This window comes from Podarcis raffonei, chromosome 2 (genome assembly GCF_027172205.1).
Source record: "Podarcis raffonei isolate rPodRaf1 chromosome 2, rPodRaf1.pri, whole genome shotgun sequence".
Lineage (NCBI taxonomy): Eukaryota > Metazoa > Chordata > Lepidosauria > Squamata > Lacertidae > Podarcis > Podarcis raffonei.
In genome coordinates, this window is record NC_070603.1 from 48,801,367 (window position 1) to 48,823,947 (window position 22,581).

The following is a 22,581-nucleotide window of genomic DNA, read 5'->3' on the forward strand; positions in this document are numbered from 1 at the left end:
TACAGAAATAGATCTAATATATAGCACAACTATTTTATTGTCTCCTTTATTAGCCTCGTGGGGGGATTTAGAATGATTCTTGTCAACATTTACAGTATGTCATAGTGAGATGTTAGGGTTTTTTTATAGTGGCTACTAATTTAGAGATAGCTAGATGTTGGTGTTCTGCAATAGGTTTGTTTCTTGATTTTTAGTGTGCTTGAGTCTGGGCAGCTGCTCTGGCAGTAAACCTGGCATGCCAATTCCAAGCAGCCGGGGTAAAATGAACCTATTATCTTTTTATGTCACTTGGTAATCATTTATTTCACATATGCAATGTGAGGACCATACAAGACAACTGCCCTAGATTGTTTGCAATCTGTGGATAGATGTAAGGATTTTGTCTGTTTTTCATGTACTTTCTTAGATGTCTGCATTGTTTTTGACTGCTTTAGCTGTTCTTTGTGGAGAAACATATGTGCTTATTGTTCATATTTTATTGTTACATTTTGAAAATGCAATACAAATACTTTTCAAAAATTCATGATTTAGGTAACACTAGCCAGATTCCCTTGTAACCATTGTTTTCAAACCTACTTTCCACAATAGTTTCTAATGCTGATTTATGAAGAAACCAGTTGCATTGATACTATTGAGACTCTCAGTCTTGGTTCATGCCAGCATGGTAATGGAGGATGACATTCAGCCCAGAAAAGAGAGAGCTCCAGTGATGGCTCCTAATTTGCAAACCTTGGTTTGCAAGGAGTTAATGATATGCTTGCACCAAACTAATGCATGCAATGAGCACACTGCCTTTTATTGGTAATTAAGAACTTTGACAGGTCATGCATGATCATTTTAGCTCTCGTTTATTTTAAACTTTCCACAACTGGGAACTTGGCTACTGCTCCTCTCTTAAAATAACACAATAGCCACCATATTTTGAACGGTGAATTGTATTAAAGTAAGCTGGCACATGGCAGACAGTTTTCATTCCTCGCCCAGAGGCACTCTCAGATAATTACACAACAGCAGGGTCCCTGTTTTACCACATACTTAAGCCTAATGTTTAATCCTGTCTTGAATATGCTACAATGGTTCCAAATTCAACTTGGCCACAAATGCACATCTAGTAAAGGTGTACTACCTTAGATGTTACTACAATGTTTCCCTAAAAAGTACCTCTTTTACAATTCTGCACTTTTCCTGCTTCCTACCCAATTTCATTCCTGCTGGGAACAGTCAGAGAAAACTGTCAAGTAAAAGTATAGCTGTGTCTTCTGCTTTTTAGATGCATTTAAACGTGCCCTATCTACAGATACAATTTTGTCTAGCTAAAGGAAGGAAAGGGCCAAGAATCACTATTTTCTAAGATGGCTGGTATGGGGAGGGGGCTAGGCTCCTGGGCACAGACTTTTGCTTCATGGTGCAGAGAAAGCGGATGGGGAGACAGCTCTCTCTCTCTCGCTCTCCCCCCCCCCAATAATTCTAAAACCTGGGGGCATCCAGTGAAGCTGAATAGAGAGAGATTTAGGATAGACCAAAGGAAGTACTTCACATAACCAGGACCAGCCCAATATATTTTGGTGCCTTAACAGGAGCAGTAAATGCCAGCTCCCTCAAGTCTAGGCACATGGTACTCAAAGCTAGCCAAGTTATTTTTGCACCTGGGGAAGGAAACCCCGGAAGCACCTCTTCTCCCTTCACGACAGTAAAATTGTAAAAATAATAAATAAAATAATATACCAAACTTTGATGATACCGAAAACCAGCTGCCTCACTTTGCCCAATGTTATGACTGACCCAATAGAAAGCACATAGTTAATGTAGAAAATTTGCTTTCTCAAGATGTAGTAAAAGGGGGTGGTTTATTTGTTATTTGTACGTGTAGCCCACTCTTCATCACACTGTGATCTATACACCTCATGATCTTTGGGTGAAGGGAGGGATAGAAATTTAATTTTTTAAAAAAATACAAACTGTCCCAGGGTTGGTTACATAAATAACATAATTAAACACAACAATGCAGGACACAAATTAGGCAAATTCATGGTAGGGGAGAAATTTGATTCAGTTCACATTTAAAACCAAATTTATCAACTTTGCACTTTCTGACACACATGGGAAATGAAACACAGCCCTCCTTAAAAATTCACACATCTGATTTTTGTGATGCACTTTCCCAACCAACCAGTGTTTACCAAAAAAGCATATATTAGGTAAACATGTGCATACAATGACTACATTAGTGAAAAATATATTTAAAATGAATTATATTAGGAGAAATTGCTAACAAAAATGTTTACATTAGTCAAAACTGCATGCAAATTGTGTTTATTGGGAGAAATTCACATTAAAGAAATATTGCCAATTGCTGCAGAGTTGTGGAGAGAACTTAAATTGGCAGATCCTTCCATCCCTAATGGTAGTTGCTTATAAATGGCTTCTTTGCATGATGGATATATATTACCTCCAGTATTCAGAGGCAGTGTGCCTCTAAATGCCAGTTGCGGGGAAACATGGGTTTGAGAGTGCTTTTGCATTCATATCCTACTTGTGGGCTTTGCATAGGCACCTGGTTGTTCGTTGTTAGAGCAGAAATCTGGACTAGATAAATCTTTGGTCTGAATCAGCAGGGCTCTTACATTCTTACTGCTGTATTTATCACACACAACAAAGTTGTTTTGCACACATGTAAACAAGGTCCTAAGTCTACCTGCAATATTATCATTCATGCTTGCTTGATCAGTGGTAATTACAGGCACTTTCGTTTGGTTACCCAAAATTTTGTGTTTTGTGTTTTGCATATTTTAATGGATCTGTCAATAATAAGTTGTTACTTGTTTTGGCTTACTGTGATGCAGCGAGATACAAATAAAAATGTGTGTTAGAATCTTAGAATTACTGGCATTACTGTATGTTGTATATTGAAGATAACACATGTGGAATTGATGCAGAGTAAAAAGGGGCTGATGGGCAAATGGATCGTAGACTGTATTTGACATGTGTGTCCTTTTCCATGTAAAATACAATGTATTATTCTTGTTCTTTATTTTCATTCAGGTCCTCTAGCCAAAGAGGACACAGGGCAAAGAGACTGCATTTTGAATCTTAAGGTTGCCACAAAAGCAGGCTCATTATATTTGGTTTCAGGAATTGATGAATCTTGTGCCAATTTTCTGCTCTCTGTACAATCTAAGGTCTGTCATGAGAATAGATGAATGGTGTTGCTGCAATATGTTCTCTTGCACAGCCTTTGTCCTAAGATTTCAAATTCTGAATGCAGCATGCAGTGCTGTTATCATTCTTGTGACAAAAATTGCATTCGCAAAGTGGCACAAAATCAAAACATTTCTTCAAAAGGACTGAAGGGAAGAAATACAAAAAGAGAATAAAACAGAAGTTTGTTCTCATTGCTGTCAGAATAGAAGATAGAAAACTAATGATAATACAGGTTGTTACTATTGTTCCAGTTCTTTTTAAACATGCTTTCTGGTGGTGCTTCAAGGAATTTAAAGCCAAATCTTGTGATTTTTATTTTATTTTATAAAAAAAAAACACTGTAATGTAATTCCAAGTGTGTGTAAGCTTTTCAAGTATTTTGGAAGCAGAAAGACTAAAATTGGACACGGAGGGGTAAATTTTCAAAGCATTGCATGGGCGATAGGCGCACAAATCCCATTACAGCTAATGGGATTTGTGGGCGTATCTGTCGTGCATTGCTTTGAAAATTCATTCCATTCCATTCACGCAATGCAGGCCTGGAGAAGAAATATCACTGACTCAGTTTTGAAAGACGATTTTGTGTTTATTTCACCCAAATCCTCTTCTACATATAAGTACGCTGAAAAGCATTAGATGACTCCCATTCCCTTTTTGGAAACAGGGATCCAAAATGAAGCAAGACATACATTTTAAAGGAACCTGGACTCTTCCTTACTGCCCACCCCCACCCCCGGCTGTTGGCTGCTATCATTCATCCTTCATCAATATCCATGCTGACAGCCATTAGTTCCCCTGTTTTCCCCACCTACTGACAGAAGTAGCTGTGGATGGATAACAGATAAATGAAAAGGATTCCTCATTCTCTTGCCTTCTTCCACCTGTATATCAAGCAGCAAGTAAGAGGCTTTATTCTAGAACTGCAAGTAATGGTAAGCATCAACATGTACAGCAGAACATGAACTCAGTGTGTGATTTAATGCACACACTAAAATGCACACACTATGATTATTACATAGAAGTAGATGCCATTGAGCTAAAAATGACTTACTCACAAGCAAGAGTGTATAGGTTTGCAGCCATAATCTTGGAAAATATAATTTTTGAGAACAATCATGCTTTGCCGCTTGCAGCATACAGCAACACACATTTGCGATGCTACATTTTTATCATTGAGATATACCGATTTAGCAGCTTCCTGGCATTAGATTGCTTAATCTAGAGTCTCTGTGTAGTGACACCTAGCTAATTTTGCCACTTACATGAAATTATACCCTCTAAAGACATGTAAAGACTATCATTTGTGACACCTAAGCTTACCATTATGTGCCTCTTCCATTCCCATAACTAAAACTGGTCCTCAGCCATTCGTTAACCATGTTTAGAATTTTTTTAAAAAATAATAATAATTGGGTACAAGGTTTTAGCTTTGGAATTGGGCCATCAAGCAGCCTTTTTATGACTCATTCTGAAGCCTGCAAAAACAGCCAATGGCACATGCAGAATGGCTTTCTGTGGGAAATGCCTTGGGTAATTTGATCCTGTAGATCTGCTGGGATTTAAAAACAATACTTGAGGCATCTGTGCTGGGGAATGATTGGTAATTGGGTTCGCATTGCAGGGCACCTTATGCCACAACATAAGTTAAAGCACCACAAGGCTGTTAAGAAGCCAAGAGGTCCAGGTTGAATGTACTGAAAGAACATGTCGATGCTTAAAGATACCTGGGCTTTCAAGGCAGCCTAGAGAACAGATGTGACTTGCATTTACAGGCCAGTTACAAGACAGATCTCACTGGTTAAACCAGAGGTGGCGAAACTTTTTGGCCTGATGGGCCAGATCTTGATCTCCCTCATTCCACAGGCGAACTTTGATAGGTCAGCAGGGACACACGCCTGTCAATAATTTGACATCATGTTTGTGGGCCGGATTCAACCAACAAGCCCTGCCAGTGGAAGCCTGTGCAAGAACTTATGCTACTGCAAGGCAACTTCCCCCTTCTCCTCCCCTTACATGACCCCTTCACCTCCCCAGTTGTTGAGGGGTCAGAAGAACCTAGAACTGTGAGCAAAGGGAGAAGAGGGCAGATTGTTCCATTAGGCAAGCAGGCATGCTTGCACTGGGGGAGCAATCTTCTTAGTGCTACATTGAATCCCTCCCTATGTCAGGTTACTTATGAGCAGGAGATCCCAACCACCTGTGACCGTTGACCCACAGGAGCCCACCAGCCCATTCCCCTCAGAGAACATGCTGGCAAAAAAGCACCCAGCAGAATTAAACTCATTGCTTGACAGATGATGTGTGGGAAGGGTTTGATCCTGCGTTCTGCAGGGTCTGTTTTACCAGCATATAACCCACAGGGAATGTGTTTGCAAAGCGCTGCCACACCACACTGGATTGAACCTCACCCATCAGCTGACATCACCTGTTAACATGCCAGTTCTCCGAGTGAAGAGCAAAAATGTGTAGAAAGTGACCCCATTGTTTAAGTTTTGGTTTTAATTTCCCAGTCCCAATGTGTAACAAAAATTCATTTGCACACCTTTGACAGCAACATACCTTTCTTGCTTTCTTTATATTTACTTGTAGTACTAATCTTCTGGGGTCTGATTCACAGTTATAAAGTCCGAACCAATGATGTTGTATAAAACAAATTTTATTATAAGTAAAGAGCCTAGCATCTATTGAAGACCTGGCCTTGCAAACTTAACTGTCTTTCATTTAAGATGAGCAGTGGGTATTTTCTTCTCCTGCTATATATTGACAATGCTGATCCTTAAAAAATCTTCAGCTCTTGATAACCCTCTCTCTAAACACAGTGTGTAGCTGGCTACTGTGTTTACACAAGCAGATGACGATGTCACTCCACATATTTCATCTAATACGTATTGATTGGTTCTTTATCCTTTACCAGACACTTCTGTGTGAGAACAGTTTAGCAATGCCCCACAAAGCTGCTGTGACCTCAGTACGTGAAGGATACGATCTCTTGTTTCCCTATGTGATTGCTCAATGTCTCAACAACTGTGTTGCTTGTTAGCAAAATCTGAGTTGCATCTAGCTATGCTCATTCTGCTTTGTATCCCCCCCCCAAGGGAAAAACACCACATGGATGTGGATGTTTGTGTGGGTTAATTATTAAAGCTGTCTGTGGACAAACGCCGGCTCCCTCGGCCTGAAGCAATATGAGCGCCTCACCCCACAGTTGCCTTTGACTGGACTTCATCGTCCTTTACCTTTTACCTTAATATATGTACCCCTTCAAACATTTCCGTGGAAATCAGCCCAGGAGGATTTTGTCACTTTAGACTCATACATTTTTAATGGCTGATTGCACTAAGTAGCCTCAAACATAATGTTGTCAGGCCTGGGCCTGCTTCACCACGTAGCTGCTCTGTTGGCCCTTTATCCTGACCCTCAAGACCCAGCTATTCCATTTCCAGGCCTCTCTTGAGTAGGTCCTGTCAATGGTGATGAATTGTACATTCCTTCTGAACTGTAGCCATAACTACCATTGGAGACTAGGCCTACCAAATTCATTTCACTTGTGACCCCTGCTACATTTGAACCAGACTCTCCTGAGAGAAACTGTTTTTAAAAATTAACCCACTGTGTCCTCTTTCCAGTCCTTCAACAGCTGACTGGCCATTTGTAAGGTAGAGAACGGAACTCAGCAAAACCATTTAGTGCTCAACACAGACTAGGAACGAAGTATATTTGTGAAGAATAATACCTCCAAACTCATTAAATGGTCTTGCACATTAATAATTCAAAGCACATTTAATTATTGCACTGGTTGTAATGAGGCAAGTTTTTCAGATAGATCTGAGCAATTGAAAATGGGGGACAAAGCTACATAATTTGCTGCACCTGGGCAATACTGAGTTCTGTAAATCCTGAAGGAAGGAAGGTTGGTTAGTTAGTTAGTTAGTTAGTTAGTTAGTTAGTTAGTTAGTTGATGGATAGTCCTTAGGGATGCTGGGTCACAACTTGGGGTTCATGAATATATACATCCTTTTAAACTGCCTGGTGACACGAGACAGCCATCACTTGCTGCTTCTATTGTCTGCCTGCTTCCCTCACCCGCAGTAAGGCACATCAGGAGTCCTGCTGAAAAGGGCAGGTGAGTGGACTGGAAAAGGAATGGACAGGAGATACCATGGCTGCCTTGCTCCCCTCTGCAGTGGGAACTTGAAAGATGCAAGGCTGTTCTCTGGCAACCCTTCATGTTGATGACATAAGGAGCAGGAGCATCTGTAATGTGTGACCTGTTCCTTTGTAAACGAAACCTGGCATTAGAATCTCAGGAAGGATTCCACAAGGGTAGCTCAGAAGTCAGGCAGATGTAGTACGGTCAAGCCAGCAGTCATATTCCATATATGAATCTTTGGACTCTTATAATATGACTGTCCTATCAATTACTTTCAACCAGCTATTCTTATGGCAGTGCGCCTAGGTCTTTAAAAGCTGGGATCTTCTGGAGGGTCCTGTTCCCCTTGTACTTCTGAGGAGGTATGAGCATGTTGGCATATGCAAATGTTATGCAAATATGTACCATGGATCTTTCCCCTGAATATTATGAGTATCTAAGTACTTAGCAATACCCCTGCTGCTTGTGTCTTTCAAACTATGTGTTGTAATTGGACTTCAATATATTGCACTTGAAAGAGACAGTTTTGCTCCTCAGAGATTTTAAGGTAATATGGTTGATGTTTATTTCCTTATGGTGGGCACACACACCTGAGGGCCATTTCACAGAGAGTAGGCAGGGAGCTGCAGACAAATTGCAGTGTTGGGGAACATATTCAGAGCCAAACTAGACATCAATTTGTGTAGCAAGAAGCAATGTCTAAGCATGGTTGTAACCAGGATCATTTGGGTGGGGGGGAGGACTGAGCTACCCACGATGTGATTGGTCAGATAGTTAAGTATTTTTACTTATTTACTTGATTTGCCCCCCCACCCCTCCCCTTGCCACGCCCATGTCTGTGAGGTTTTTTAAAAAATATATAGGTGGGTTCTTTTGGTACTGCAGCATACAGGAGGAAACGTTTATTTATTCACTTTCAAGCTGGGATCCAGACAGAAAGATTCCCCCCTGCAAATTAAGTTTTTTTTGGGGGGGAAGCTCCCGTGGGTGCTAACCCTTGTAGGCATGGTGGGAGCGTATTTCTGGATTGCAGTGGAAGAGAAAAAGGATACCCCCATGTGCTGCAGTCTTGATGACAATCCCACACACCCTTGCACTTACAATTGAATAAAGACAAAAGCACATCTGTAGCAGCATGATAAGCATTTAGCATAACATGTAGCATGGTCCTCATACTATACAATTTTAGGTGTAAACATCTTTAAGCACCTATAAAATGTAACATGTGAAATGGCTCTTTGTTCATAGGTGCTTTTGAGAAGTCTGTTTCTCCAGAGACAACACAGACACAAAAGAAAGGAGTGTATAACCTGTAAAACAATGCTTCTCTCATACTACTTTCAACCTCTTAAAAACTATGGTTAGGCTTAACTATTCTTTTTCCACCCCCTTTTTTTAAAGTTCCTAGGTGTCTTCCAGAAAGGTAAAGACAATGACACGAAAGCAAATGTTTTCTGATTAATCAACGGCTAATAGCGACTGTTAATTAAACAGTTGCTTTCCCCAGTGAGTTTTAAATGTCCTCTACACAATGAGATCCAAAAATGAACTCTACACATGTTAAAACACTGAAGAAAGGCTTTGCATTTATTGTGAAATGTATTATGCACATTTCAGTTCTAAATAGAGGCAGCTGTCAGACTTTCAACTGTATTCTTGGCATGTTTACTCAGCAGTAAGTCCCCCTTATTCGGTGGAACTGACTTTTATCTGATTGTGCACACTATTGCAGTCTTTGCACAACAAAATAATATGATTTTATTTTGAGGAATGTTTTGTCTTTATACTTTTTTATAGTAGCATGTTAATGAACCACTTTTTGTCTCTTATCCAGTTATTTTTATTATATGTAGTCTTATCTACATATTTTTCATTGTACTACACTGAAGCAGTTCAACAAATATAAAATACATTGCTCCCATGCATTACACCCCCTGCCCCCAAAAAAGCTTTTTTTCCTCCTGAAGCAGCTTTATTTTAAAATGGTTTTCTCTTCCCTCATGACTTTTGTAATGTATACATTGTATGTTTATTTTTCCCGGCTTTCTGTGTCTTGCAGCAATGCATATGCTTGGGCTAAACTGGCAGCTACAACCAGCAGATGGACACACCTTTAACAATGGGATACGGACTGGATTGCCAGGCTCTGATGATGTAGCAACAATGCCATCTGGAGGTAAAGGTGAGGATTCAGCTGCATCTTTTGCTATTTGTAGAACAGCCAGTCTTTCACATACCACAACCTGTAGTTAAGGCTTTAAAATAAATGTATTTCATTTGAGTATATTAAAAACATTATTCATGGTCCACTTCCAGGAGTACTGTTACTTGCATCATTTGACTGCAGCAGTTCTTCTCCATGAATTCCACTTATACTGCCATATCTGGCAAAATTGCAATAGTTTTAAAAGGGACCTTATCCTGCAATGTCAGCTTTAATACATATCCCTAGCAGTTCTGAGCAACAATAATATGGACTGCTGAACTTCACATCCCATACTGTGGATAGCTTAGAAATTTTAAAGAGATGCATAACCAGAGTGAGGGGAAACAACATGGGGATTGCTTCTGAAGAAATAGATTATTGCTTCCATGCTTGCTTCATTGGGAAACTAAGAAAAAACAGGGGTTATATGGAAAAATGGTAGGATGGTCATTTTCCTTTAGAAATTTGTATATTTGAAGGAAAGCACAAACCATTTTTGTTTATAAAACATATGCTGAGGACTTTCAGGTCACCATATAAACTCTAGATTTTTGATCAATTATGCTGAGGGCAGTTAACATCATGAATAGAGTTGCCAACTCCTTCCCCTCCGCCACCCCAGCATTCTTTTCCCTTTGCTGTGGCTTGATATTCAGATATTAGCAAGCACTAAAATTTATCTCAGTGCCATAGAAGTTTTTACTTGCTGATTTCTGAAAAGAGAACTGCTGTTAACGACACAAGCCCAAGCTAGGTAGGACATACTTCTTATGGCCAGTTGGTAATCCTAATCCTGACTAGACCTCAAACACATAGACCTCACAATGAAGGGGATTGTTTCTGATTTACTCCCCTGTGGGCTTGCTGCTGCTCTTTCTCTCAAGGCCCTTGTGTGGCACGACAGGCAGAAGCTCAGCAAGCAAACCCTTTTCTGTCACAGAGATGAAGACGTAAGAGTCCTCACCTGTTGAATTTTTCTGCCTGTAATACAAATGCTGATGACACAGGAGTCTTGCCGGGGGTGGGGGGAGATTACCACATTTATCATGTACTGGCAGTCTCCAGGACTAGAGCAGAAAAGAAAGAAATGGATGATTTAGGAGCAGCTAGAAAAGAGCGAAAAATTTACAACCAAATGTACAGCAAAAAGAGTCGTGTGGCACCTTAAAAAAAGTAACAAATTTTATTATGTCATCAGCTTTTGTTATCTAGAGGCCCTCTCATCAGATATAAAGAAATTAATGATCTTTTTGAGTGACATCCCAAATAAAACCTTTGAATATTATATTTGAACCCATATGTTCTTCTCTGCAATAATAAAACAAACTTCAAAAAGACATGACATGGTAGCAGAAGAAGTCTGAAAGGTTTGCTGTCTTTTCCTTTTCATTCACTTAATTTAAGGCTAATATTGCCAGGCCAGCAGTTTTTAAGAAGCCCTCTGTCAAGCTTTTCACACACCAGCTGTTTCAGGTCCTGCCTCCTCGGTTGTGCAGAATGACCTTTCATAATTGACAGAGCCCAGGATGAAGCCAGCAACTACTTTAAAAAGATGATAGCCTTCCAAACTGAGAGAGACACATGTTAGCCCTTGAAATATGAGCAGTAAGATAACTCTGTCTTATGCTACCTTTTTGCAGTGTGGAAGGAAATGTGAACCTCTTAGGTTGAAAACCTCACTGAAAAGAGTGGGACTTGCATCTGAGTAAACATGCATAGGGCTGGCTATATAAGAAGCATTGTCTCCCTGTATTCAGGGGTGAGTGCACGTTTTGCTGTTGAAAACTGGCCAGATGTTCTTCTTGTACTAATAAACTTGGTATTTTATCAAAGCATGATCAGAAGCTGAAAGTAATGTAGTATGTTGAGTGGGCATTTGTCATTTGTCTGCTTTGGCCAGAAAAACTGTGGTGAAACAGAAGAAACAGAGGGAAGGATAAACATTACAGCAGTACACAATATTTGTCTGCTGCTAATTAATCAGGGTATGCTACGGGGTCACAGCCTGACCTACTGTGGGTTTTACCTGGAACACTATCACTATTCAAATGTGTGGTTAAAAATTAAGAAGTGGTTTCCAAAATGCATGTTTCAGCTAAATGTATGTCCCAGGTCTAAAATGGTTGAAAACTACTAATCTACAAATATCTAAAGAGAATAAGCACCAGATAGAGAGGGGGGATTTTTCACACAGTGCAGGTAGGCATAGTTGTTCCATCCATAACTCCTAAATAATTCAAATGATGGAATAGTGGGTAAATAATCAAATGGATTATTTCTAGTTCTAATTTTTCTATGCTATGATGTCCTGACTTCTAAATATACTCAGGTTATTAGACACAGTAACCTAGGAAGTGTGACCTGCTATGTACAGCTTGGTATTGCAAATGGTAGAATGTATTATAAAAATCAGCTTACCAATTATTTTGAACATGTGATCATTCTAACATGCAAGCACGTGTGGAGTAAGAAATTAACGCATTGCACCGTATTGCTCCTCCTCATCTTCTCTGATATTTGAAATGGAAGCCCTCAAAATGTCAAATTCCATATATCCAGCACCCTTGTCTATCCCACAAAGCATTGTTGCATTTAGTCATTTACTTAGGCTGTGTTTTAATCAAGGTACGCAATGTGTTGTGGGACGCTTAACCTTATTAAGTACTGTACCAAGTATATTATACCTTAGGGCACATTAAGATGCAAACAAGCAAAAGGCTGTAATGTGAATTCATGCAGCATTGAACATTGGTAAAGGTTTTGATTTCTCATAAACTTCAGTGTACTACTTTCAAAGCACTGTAACTGATGTGAAATCCATTATTATTACTCATGTGAAATACAATTAATGTAAATTATTTAGTATTACATCACTTGTTTGTGAATTGTTATTGTTTATATTTTTATTGAATTTATATCCCACCCTTCCTCCTGAAGGAGTCAAGGAGCCCAAAGGCTTTGATAACCCTTCATCCTTAGCATTTGTACTCTGAGATACTGTACATCACACTTGTCACCTTTCTGATGATTTTGAAATGAACCCATTATATAGTGATTTGTCAAACCTTTAGTCACTACATGGGTGACTAACTACGTGGGGTACCAGACAAGGATTTCTGGTTGTGACCTTCCCATGCAGTGTCAAGATGCACTGTGCTTACCCAAGAGGTTTCTGTCAAAAATAAGAACAGTGGGATGGGCCTGAAACTGTTCCATCAGAAGCGCAGCACAATAAAAGGTGCTGCCCCACAGGGTAGGCAGTGTCAGGAGCACATTTCCACCCCATTTCCTGCCAGTTGGTCTATGGAAGTGGAGGTTGGAAGAAGATACTCTCCCTGCTCAGCTGATTGTGGATGGTCAACAGAAGGAAAATCTAGAGAAGGAAATATATCATTTTAGGATGATGTCTTGTCTGCCTGGCTAAACACTGTATGAACCTTAGCTCAACACATCTTCTCTGAATGACATGTGGGCATAAATTAGACCAAGGCAGCTGAACTCACCCATGGCACCACCAAGAACAGCTCTGACTCTATCCAGTGTATTTTGACAATCTTTAAGAAGCTGTGGCATATTGAGCAAACATTTATTCATCCATGGGGTGTTTGCTCAACATGCCACAGTTTCTTAAAGATTGTCAAAATACACTGGACAGAGCCAGAGCTCTTCTTGGTGGTGCAGATGAGTGCCTTCCTATGGACAACAGTTAGTCGCTGGCTTCAGGGCTTGGGGGGAGGGGGATTTTGACCACAGGTGGATTGGCTGGGTCCTGTGGGTTTTTTCCTTCCTGAAAGCAGTCTTCACAACTTTGGAGTGGATCCTTAGTAGGGAGGAGCATGGGAGGGGCACCTCACCCCAACCCAGCATGGAATCCCCTTAAGGGACCTTGGAGGGTGGTGCTTTCCAGAAGCTCAGCTTCAGGGCTGGTGGGCCACAGCACCCCCTACTAGTGACTGGATGAGGTCCACTGGAAGCTGTTCACACTGTGGCAGACCTCAACAGTGGTTGAATGACAGGTTGTCAATCAGCTGGTGGGCTCGTTGATCACATGGATACATGCTCAGTAGAGTTGTGGCCCAATATAATCCAGCACCACCACAGCTTCACTGTGTCTGGGTCTTAAATCTTCCAAACTTCCTTGATATTGGTTAATATGAGCTCAGTTCTGAGAAACAAAATGTGCTATCCTGGGCACATTCAATAATGTTATGAGTCAATTTGTCTGTCTGAGATGCAGCTTATGCTGCTATTGTCCATGCTGTGTCATTTTCAGAATATCCTTTTGAAGGGGGGATATAAATGGATACCTTTGGCCTCAGATTTTTTTCCCCACTCGGGCATGCTTGAGGAGTACTGAGCTCCACTCTGCAGTGCACATAACAAAACAATAATTTGAACTGGGTAAATAACACCCCTCTAAAAATAAATAATGGAGAAAGGAGATCAATCTTATATTTACAGGTGGCTAAATACATATTTGATTTACAGATCAAAATGGCTTCCCTGGGTAAAAAGAAGAAATAAGCATTTAAAACTTCCTTTCATATAGACTTGTGATAAAAGAGAAAAAACTGCAAAGTATTTTTAGCAGCTATGAGACCTGAGATAAGCAAACTCCAAGACACCAGCTTGCAGCATTTTTAAATTCTGCCACTGTTATTCTATTCTAGAGTATTATAGTTTAGCTAAAGGCTCACCTCTTCTTCTTTTTTTTAGATTTTCTCCATGGTTTCTTCTAGCTTATGCTATATCAGAATTTACTGATGGTTTGCATTAGCCCCTGAAATATGCACAAGTAAATGAACAGATTGACAAACAGTGGGTGAAAATGGGGGATGCAAGCATTCCTGTAGACCAGAGTTTTTCAACCTTTTTGTGTCCACATCTTCCTTGAAGAACTGCATTCTTTCTGTGGCACCCCTGTGGGGCTCAGGAGCTCAGTTATGTCACCCCTTGCCTGCCGAGCTGGCAGTCTCTCACCCTTTTCGAACACCCTTGTGGAGTGTTTCCTCAACCTCCTCTCCTCTCCCCTCTCCTTGGGAGTCCTCTGAGCTGCCCCCCCCCCGCCCCAAAGAGAAGTGACTCCTCACACTGTCCAATGGGGTCCTGGAACCTGTCTGTCCATTCCCAACAGCAAAGGCTGGTGGACTGGCTGGCCTAGGGTCCCTCACCCACTTGCTTACTTATTCCAGTGCTGCCTCAGCTCCTGGCAACCAGCACCCCCTGGCCAGCCCCAGAGGCACCTGAGGAGCTTGTAGCCAGTACTGCTGCAAGATTTTGGAAGGCAGAGACACAAGAAGGCATCAGAGGAAGGGAGGGAAGGAAAGAGAAACAGAGGCCAGTGTTGCCCGCGGCAACCCTGACCATCATTCAAGGCACTCCAGGGTGCCATGGCACACTGGTTGAAAACTACAGCTGTAGACCATGAAAACAAAATGGATCAATGCTGCAAATAAATACATTTGTTTAAGCTATCTAGGACCTCTGGAAAACCCAAGTTATTTAAAGAGTGTCTTTAGTGCAAAATTTGTTACTCTGTATGTGCATATATATATATACTCACACGCACATAAGATTTGCAGTGCTTTAGTTTTAGAAACAAAGTAGGTCAGACTGGATATGAGTTTATTTAATGGCAACATTGCAGCCTGGTTGTATGTATGTGTTATATACCATTCCAATCTCCAAGTGGTGTGAAATTCAAGGGGTTCCAGGCGCCTTTACGATATATGGTAGATTTACACATATATACGATGGAGGGGTTCACAGCATTAACACCCTATTCCAGGAATTTGAATCCTTGCTTAGATTTTAACATTTACTGGATCCACGAATTAATAGGGTCTCGGTATGTAGCCTAGCCCCACCGTAAAAAACCTCATATGTTTCATCTACTGTTTCATGCCTAGGTCTGAGCTGTTAGTACTCTTTCTGCCTATCTAATCACACACTACTGAACTTTCTCTCTCTCTCTCTCTCTCTTTCTCTCTCTCTCTCTCTCTCTCACACACACACACACACACATATGTGTCATGGGAGCAGCCTTCCCCCCATGTATGTTTATTTTAGTATTTTGACCATCTGAAATGTGTTCTTTTCTTCTACATTTAAAAAAACTGTTAGTGTTCATTTAGAGCAAGTAAGTTGACATTGCAGCTTTGGTGAGAGATAGGCACTTTTCTAGTTCTAGGAAGTAAATCAGTAGTTACTACAGGAGAATGTAGACTCAGCAGAACTATAAGCAAGTGCTATTAGCAGAATTTATTGACAGCTCAAAACTGTATCATGTATGGCATGAACTGTGTTAATAGACAATGAAATACAAGTCTTCTGAGCCCTTCTAAGAGTTCAAATGATCCCTGGGCTAGTTGCACTGCCTATAGAATTAATGGGAATGAAGTGTGATGTCTTACAAAATACTCAGTATTCAGTTTTATTTGCTACAGATAAAAATATGTGGTGCAGAATAATTTCTAAAGCAGATTTATGCAGGCGTACTTTGTAACTTTTGTTAAATTTTACAGATACTCTTGTAGGGGCTTCATTTCTATAACCTACCTTGCAGCATGTTTTTATCATTTCAGTTTTAGATGAACTAAGTCAGGGGTCAGCAACCTAAGGCCCATGGGCCAGAAGTGGCCTGCGGAGGTCATTTGACCGGCCCACGAGCCACCCCCAAACTGAGTTGCCCGCTCGCACGTTGTGCTAAACTGGCACAGCGCGACGCAGGGACTTCCTTCCACGGTGCCAAAAATCGCCCCTACGCATGTGCAGATGCTGGAAATCGCAAGCGTGCGCACTCACACACGTGCGCAATCTGGCCCATGGAGGGATCTCCACGGGCCAATCCAGCCCAGGCAAGATAAACCTTGCTGACCCCTGAACTAAGTCTAAGGAGACAAAACTGTTCAAAACTGATTTGCCTCTAATGCTTGTAGGAGACACTGCTATTTTTAATTGTATTTCCTTTTAATTGACTGAAATATTTGAAATTTGTTCCTGAGTTGTACATTGCCTAATTATGCACAATTCCATAAAATTATAACATTTGAATGTGATGTCAAATTGATTAGTTTAACATCACCATGAAAAAAGGATAACTCATGTAGCTAACCAATTTAGTCCATTATTCCTAAAGTACATCTTCAAAGATCTGTATTAAATAGTCTATCCACTGCAGTAACAAGAAGTATGAAATATGCAAATATGAAAGTATGAGGCTACTACAGTGGTCTTTCCATCACAGCCTTCAACTTCTGCTATGTAGCCTTCCACTTTAAAACACCTGTTACTTTTGCAGAAGGAGTAAGCTGTTCTAGAGCCCAAAGCTAAGTTTTTCAGAGAGCTTCTTATTAACTTCACTGCAGTTTGGTTCATGCTTATGAAATATTCAGATAAGGAAATTGAAAACAAAGTTAATTAATTCTGCAAATACTCCTTACTACGCAAGTATGCTGAAGGCACATGATATATGTATTCTCCACTATTTCAGTACAGGGGACATTTTTCAGTTACTACAATGCCATTTGCTTATCACATCTTTAATGTGCCAGTATGCCTCAATTAAAGAGAAAACATATCTTAATGAAACATACAAGCCAATATTTGATAATATGGAAGGGCATACAGTGGACAAAAAAAGGAAACAATTTCTTTTAAAAACATCTTCCTGTCTTTGCACTGTGACAGTGCCCATAGGTATAAGGCTGTCCCTGCACTGGTATAGTATTTAAATGGGACCTATTCATATACAATTTAACATTTGTGGGATCAAATTGCACAGTCAAGCGAGGTGGTTTGGCTTACTTGCATAGAACTTGGAATCTCTGTGATGCAATGGGTCAGTTCATCTGGCTGTTAACCAGGTTGGTGGTTCGAGCCCACCCAGGGACAGCTGTGGGCAGGATTCATGCATTGCAGGGGATTGGACTAGATGACACTCAAGGTCCCTTCCAACTCTATGGTTCATGTGGATAAACCCTGTTCAAAAACTATACCCATGTGTGGGTGACTTGAGTGGTGAAGGTGGCGACAGGCATCTCCAATGGGCTCCCTCACTGCAAATGGGAAAAGTTAGGGTAGAGTGGTTTGGTTTATAAGACAATGTTATATATTCATTTTGCTAGCTCATGTTTCACAATAAGCTGGTAGAACAAAGAATCAGAAGTTCTGTCTTCTTGTCCTACCCATCGGAAGGTATCCATGGGGTCATACTTGGGCTCAATTTCCAAAGCATTGCCAATGGCTTGGCAGTGGTGTTTTGCTGCTCTCTTAGCCCAGCCCACTGCTGTGATCTTACAGCAACCCTTCAAGCAATCATGTAGGGTTGATTTAGGCTTTTGTGGGGAAGCATCACCTTGGCTTAAGCCAACTAGAGTCCATTGTCATCTTGGAAGCAAAGATCAAAAAAGCTTAGCAGAGAAAGGGAAACTGTAGGGCAGATGTTTGTTGACTTACTGCTGAATATTATGTGCATATATCATGGTCCTCTTACCAGGTTCAGAAGCAGATAATGTGATCTGTTACCCACAATAGAGGTGTATCAATCCACAAAACGGTATTATTTATTTAAAAGTTAAAATCTAGACATGTTTTTAACCCATGGAAACTTCCTCAGTGGAATATATTCTCCCCATACCGCTCCAAACAACAGAATTGTATGGCACCTTAAATTATGCCGTAAGCTTTTAGTTCTTACATTGACATAAGATTCTGTGTTGTTTTTGAACAAATAGTAAAGCTGTTATGTTTTCGTTATTTGACTCATTGCTTGGGTAACCTTGGGTCTATAGTCCAAGCATGGAAGTTAACAATATTAGGAAAAGCTTTGTTGTCTTAATTGAATGATGAAATCTGCATCAATTTGCAAATACATGGCACTTCATAGGTTCTTAAGTGATAGATGCAAATTACACCTTTTATATTCTAGCCTTTCTGTCCATCACTGCCACTGACTGATGTGCTACCCTTAGTACATTGCCATGCTCTTGATAGTTGGTATTTCTCTTTTTATTATGAGGATGCCAATACCTGGTTGTGTTGCTTGGTTCCTCAATGTGTGCAAGGTACTTACAGATCCTCTGATGAAAGACAGTGCTTGTAGAAAGGATCATTGTTCCATTATGAATCTTCACTTGATACCTCTTGAGGATGATGACTTGCTCAGGCATACCCACATAGGCATGTTGCTTGATATTACATTAATCCCATTTGTTCCATTTGTAGCCAACATGCTCTTGTGTTTCTCTTTGCCTTTTCTTTGTCCTTGGATATTGTTGAAGACCCATTAACCTAGAAAATTCAAAAAAGACACAGCTTATTAAAAACTGTTATTCAAAGATTAACAATGTTCAGTCAAAGCATTCTCTTACCATGTAAAGACATTGGCAACAGAATATGTTTAAATGGCTTTTCATTACATGCAAGTGTAAGCCTCAAGAGCACAGGCAATTTGGAATTTAAAATTGAAAACTTGTTGCAGTGGTAATTACATTTAAAGACAATGGATGCAGAGGATATGTTTTGGTACTTACTTGGATTATACACACTTCCCTGCCACATTGTTATGCCCTTGTTGAAAGTGCTGTCTCTCAAAGATAATATTTGGCAAAAATTATGACAGATTTTGGCAAACTGATTCACTTCCAGAGGTGTAACTATATCCTAGATGTGTGTTCTTATATGGGTGCAAATTTATCTAAACCATATTTGTGATCATGTCAACATATGAGATTTAACAATCTGAATTAAAAACATATAGTAATATAAACTTCTATAAATATTAAAGGTAAAGGTACCCCTGCCCATACGGGCCAGTCTTGCCAGACTCTAGGGTTGTGCGCTCATCTCACTCTATAGGCCTGGAGCCAGCACTGTCCGCAGACACTTCCGGGTCACGTGGCCAGCGTGACAAGCTGCATCTGGTGAGCCAGCGCAGCACACAGAACGCCGTTTACCTTCCCACTGGGAAGCGGTCCCTATTTATCTACTTGCACCCGGAGGTGCTTTTGAACTGCTAGGCTGGCAGGCGCTGGGACCGAACGACGGGAGCGCACCCCGCCGCGGGGATTCGAACCTCCGACCATGCGATCGGCAAGTCCTAGGTGCTGAGGTTTTACCCACAGCGCACCCGCGTCCTTCTCTATAAATATTAGAAGGGTAGAAAAAAGCTTCCATTTTATCACATACTTTAAAGCAGCTGGATAGCTGAAACTGAAATAAGATTCAGAATATTGAAATACTTTCATTTTATTTTAGTTAAGGTTTCTATCCAGTCCCTCATCATTGCCTCTGAAAATCTTAACACATCTGCAACTCTGTATTGGGAGAAGTGTTCCTGAGCTCCAATTTTTTAAGCAACACTTGGAATTGGATCGAGTAACATATACATAGTTAGTACAGCTCTCATAGAATCAAAGTAAATAAAATAAGCTGATCTACTTAACAATCTGGCAGTAACATTCTGCACTAACCATAGCTTTTGAACCATATTCAAGGGAAATCCATGTTGAAAGTGTTACAGAGTTTCATAATCCAAACGGGAGATTACCAGAAGATGAGTCTCTGTGGCCAGAAGTGACCAGGAATGCCATAGCTGATGAACTAGCTAAACATCATAATAAGCACTCCATGGCACTGACACTACCTGACAATACTGCATGTAGGAGTACCCTCAAGCTATACAACTGCCCAAGTCACCGAATTAAATTGAATTGCAGACTCTCCAATATACACAATATTTGTTCTACTAATTTATGGAATTATTATGTTAAAAGATGTGACTTTTACCCAAGGTTCTTTAAATCATTAGACAAATATTGGGATGATTGTTGCCTTTGTGCCACATTTGTGAGCTGCTTTGGTGCACCTGGTTGTCATGTCAAAGATGGTTCTGCATGAAATGAAATGATCCAGCAAGGCAATTCTTATGTCCTCATGGTTATACTACCACACACCAATAATGAACAAAAAAATCCACTCTAAAGGCAACAAAATTATGCAGACAAAATCATGAAGCTCGACCTACCTTATGTTGCTGAAAAGACAAATAATGGGTGGTGCTCTTATTTATTTTATTTAAAAATATTTTTCTATCACTCTTCATACAAAATCTCACAGTTTTCCCAGGTGCAGTCCAAAGTTGCTTGTCCAGAAAGAAGTTGTTTGTCAAGAATCAGCAAGGGGGTTTTAATAGAGAGAAAATTTTATTTTTCAGCTGGTCAAGTTTCAAGCAACATGAGCCTTTGGAAAACAATACATTTGGTTTCATTCTAATCTTATATTTAGCAGAAGCAAATCTAAAATTAATGGACTTGGGTTTTTCTTTTTTTAATAGTTTGATTGTTTACGAACTTGCTTGGTATTTGACATATGATGAATAAAATTCCTCAATCAGTGAATTTACATTGAAATTACCCCCTTCCTTTCCCTTTTGAAATTACTGCCTTACTTTCCCATGTGGATTTATTTTTATATCCCATTCACATTAGGATGTTGAAAAGGCTGCAAGGAGCTTTTAATGTGCTTAGCTGCCTCTCTGCTCTTATTATGTTTGATCAGTAAAGAGCAATCATGGAATTAAAAATGGGAGAGGAAGCTGTATGCAAGATTTCAGAAGCCCCAGGGAGCAAGTTTATAGCTTTCTAAGAAGCAGATTCTCACACTTACACTGAAATAACTCTATTGAAAGCAGTGTATTTTCACTACTTTTTTTAAAGAAATGGGTTGATAAATTAGTCTTGTCAATTAAGTTTTGCTTTGACGTGTAAGATTGCCACACAGTTTCATCTTAAATGAGACTGCTAAATATATAGCTATTTGAATCTGACTTTCATCTGCTTTTATTGGCTCTTGTCTTCCAGGACCTTGGGCCTCTAGAAACAACAGCATAGATAGCGGGGAGGCAGAGGTCGGACGGAGGGTCACTCAGGAAGTACCACAAGGAGTATTCTGGCGGTCACAAATCCATATCACACAGCCACAATTCCTGAAATTCAATATCTCGTTAGGGAAGGATGCCCTTTTTGCTGTATACATAAGAAGAGGACTGCCACCTTCACATGTCCAGGTATTGTATGAAGCTGTTTCATGGGGGGAAGTGTTAGTGATTATTTTAATTTTTTGGTGGGATTATGTTCTGAGATCTGGAGATACAGAGTTTCTGAAAGAATTTTGTGAGTTCCCTTGCCTCCACTTCACCTTATTGGCTGCTACTTGTAGGAGTGAGGAAATTCAGCAGTACAATAACCCACCAAGTTGTTTTGTATTACTAGACTTTGCTGTGAATGGAGAAGAAAGAGAATGTACTTTGCATTTCCCATAACATTTCTTGTCAGAGTGAGCTTCTGCAGAACATATGGAATATTATCTGTGTCCTAGGTTGCCTTGCTGTGTGTTAATTTGTAGTAGCATTCATATGGATGCAGCTCTTCTCCATTTTTATCATTTTGGATGTTCTTAGTTTAAAGAGAGAATTACCAGGTGAAAATTCAGTTCCATCTCCTTAACATAGCTCAAACACAGCAGATCCATATGGCACATTCTATCCTGGGATTTTACTTTATTGTTGTCTTGAATAAGTTTTTAAATCCACAAATCTTGGCTTAAGCTTTCTCCTGAGTGAGCTTTTTCCCTGCAGGAGCCTACAGCTCAAGCATTCCCCAGACAAAAGCTTCAATTCTTCTTTTATCCTGGCTTGAGTTAACAATATTCACCTATTTCAATAACCAAAAATTATGCACTAACTTTCTGCACAGCTATAAAGCTTGACAATAGGGTAACTCAACTGAGCAGGATCCATCGATTGCTTAATGTGATTCTAGAAACAAACAGTCAGCCTGTTCCATATCAAAATGAAAGCAGCAATAAAAGCTCTCCCCCCCCTTTACATCTCACTAGATTAATAGAAATAATCTGAATTTGACATTGGATGTTGCCCTAAAGTTAAAATTGAAAACACCATGTTCCTTCAGTTTAAAAATGTAATCTGTGAAAAGAGCATAAAACTTTACTTGACAGTTCATCA

General features: G+C 40.1%; 1 protein-coding gene and 1 long non-coding RNA gene across 17 annotated transcripts in view; one reads left to right on the forward strand and one right to left on the reverse strand.

Annotated features, from left to right (window-relative positions):
* Positions 1-22,581, forward strand: part of TENM2 (teneurin transmembrane protein 2) — a 719,087-nt gene that overhangs the window by 561,024 nt on the left and 135,482 nt on the right. For all 16 annotated transcript variants that reach the window (XM_053376484.1, XM_053376486.1, XM_053376485.1 and 13 more), the window contains 2 exons: positions 9,411-9,533; positions 21,419-21,624. In XM_053376484.1, coding sequence (XP_053232459.1) covers positions 9,411-9,533; positions 21,419-21,624 — 329 coding nt within the window. The remainder of the gene's footprint in view (positions 1-9,410; positions 9,534-21,418; positions 21,625-22,581) is intronic.
* Positions 18,368-20,742, reverse strand: LOC128407743 (uncharacterized). Its single transcript, XR_008328874.1, has 2 exons — positions 20,584-20,742; positions 18,368-18,848 (listed from the first exon to the last, which is right to left on the reverse strand). It is a non-coding gene; the product is annotated as an uncharacterized LOC128407743 (long non-coding RNA).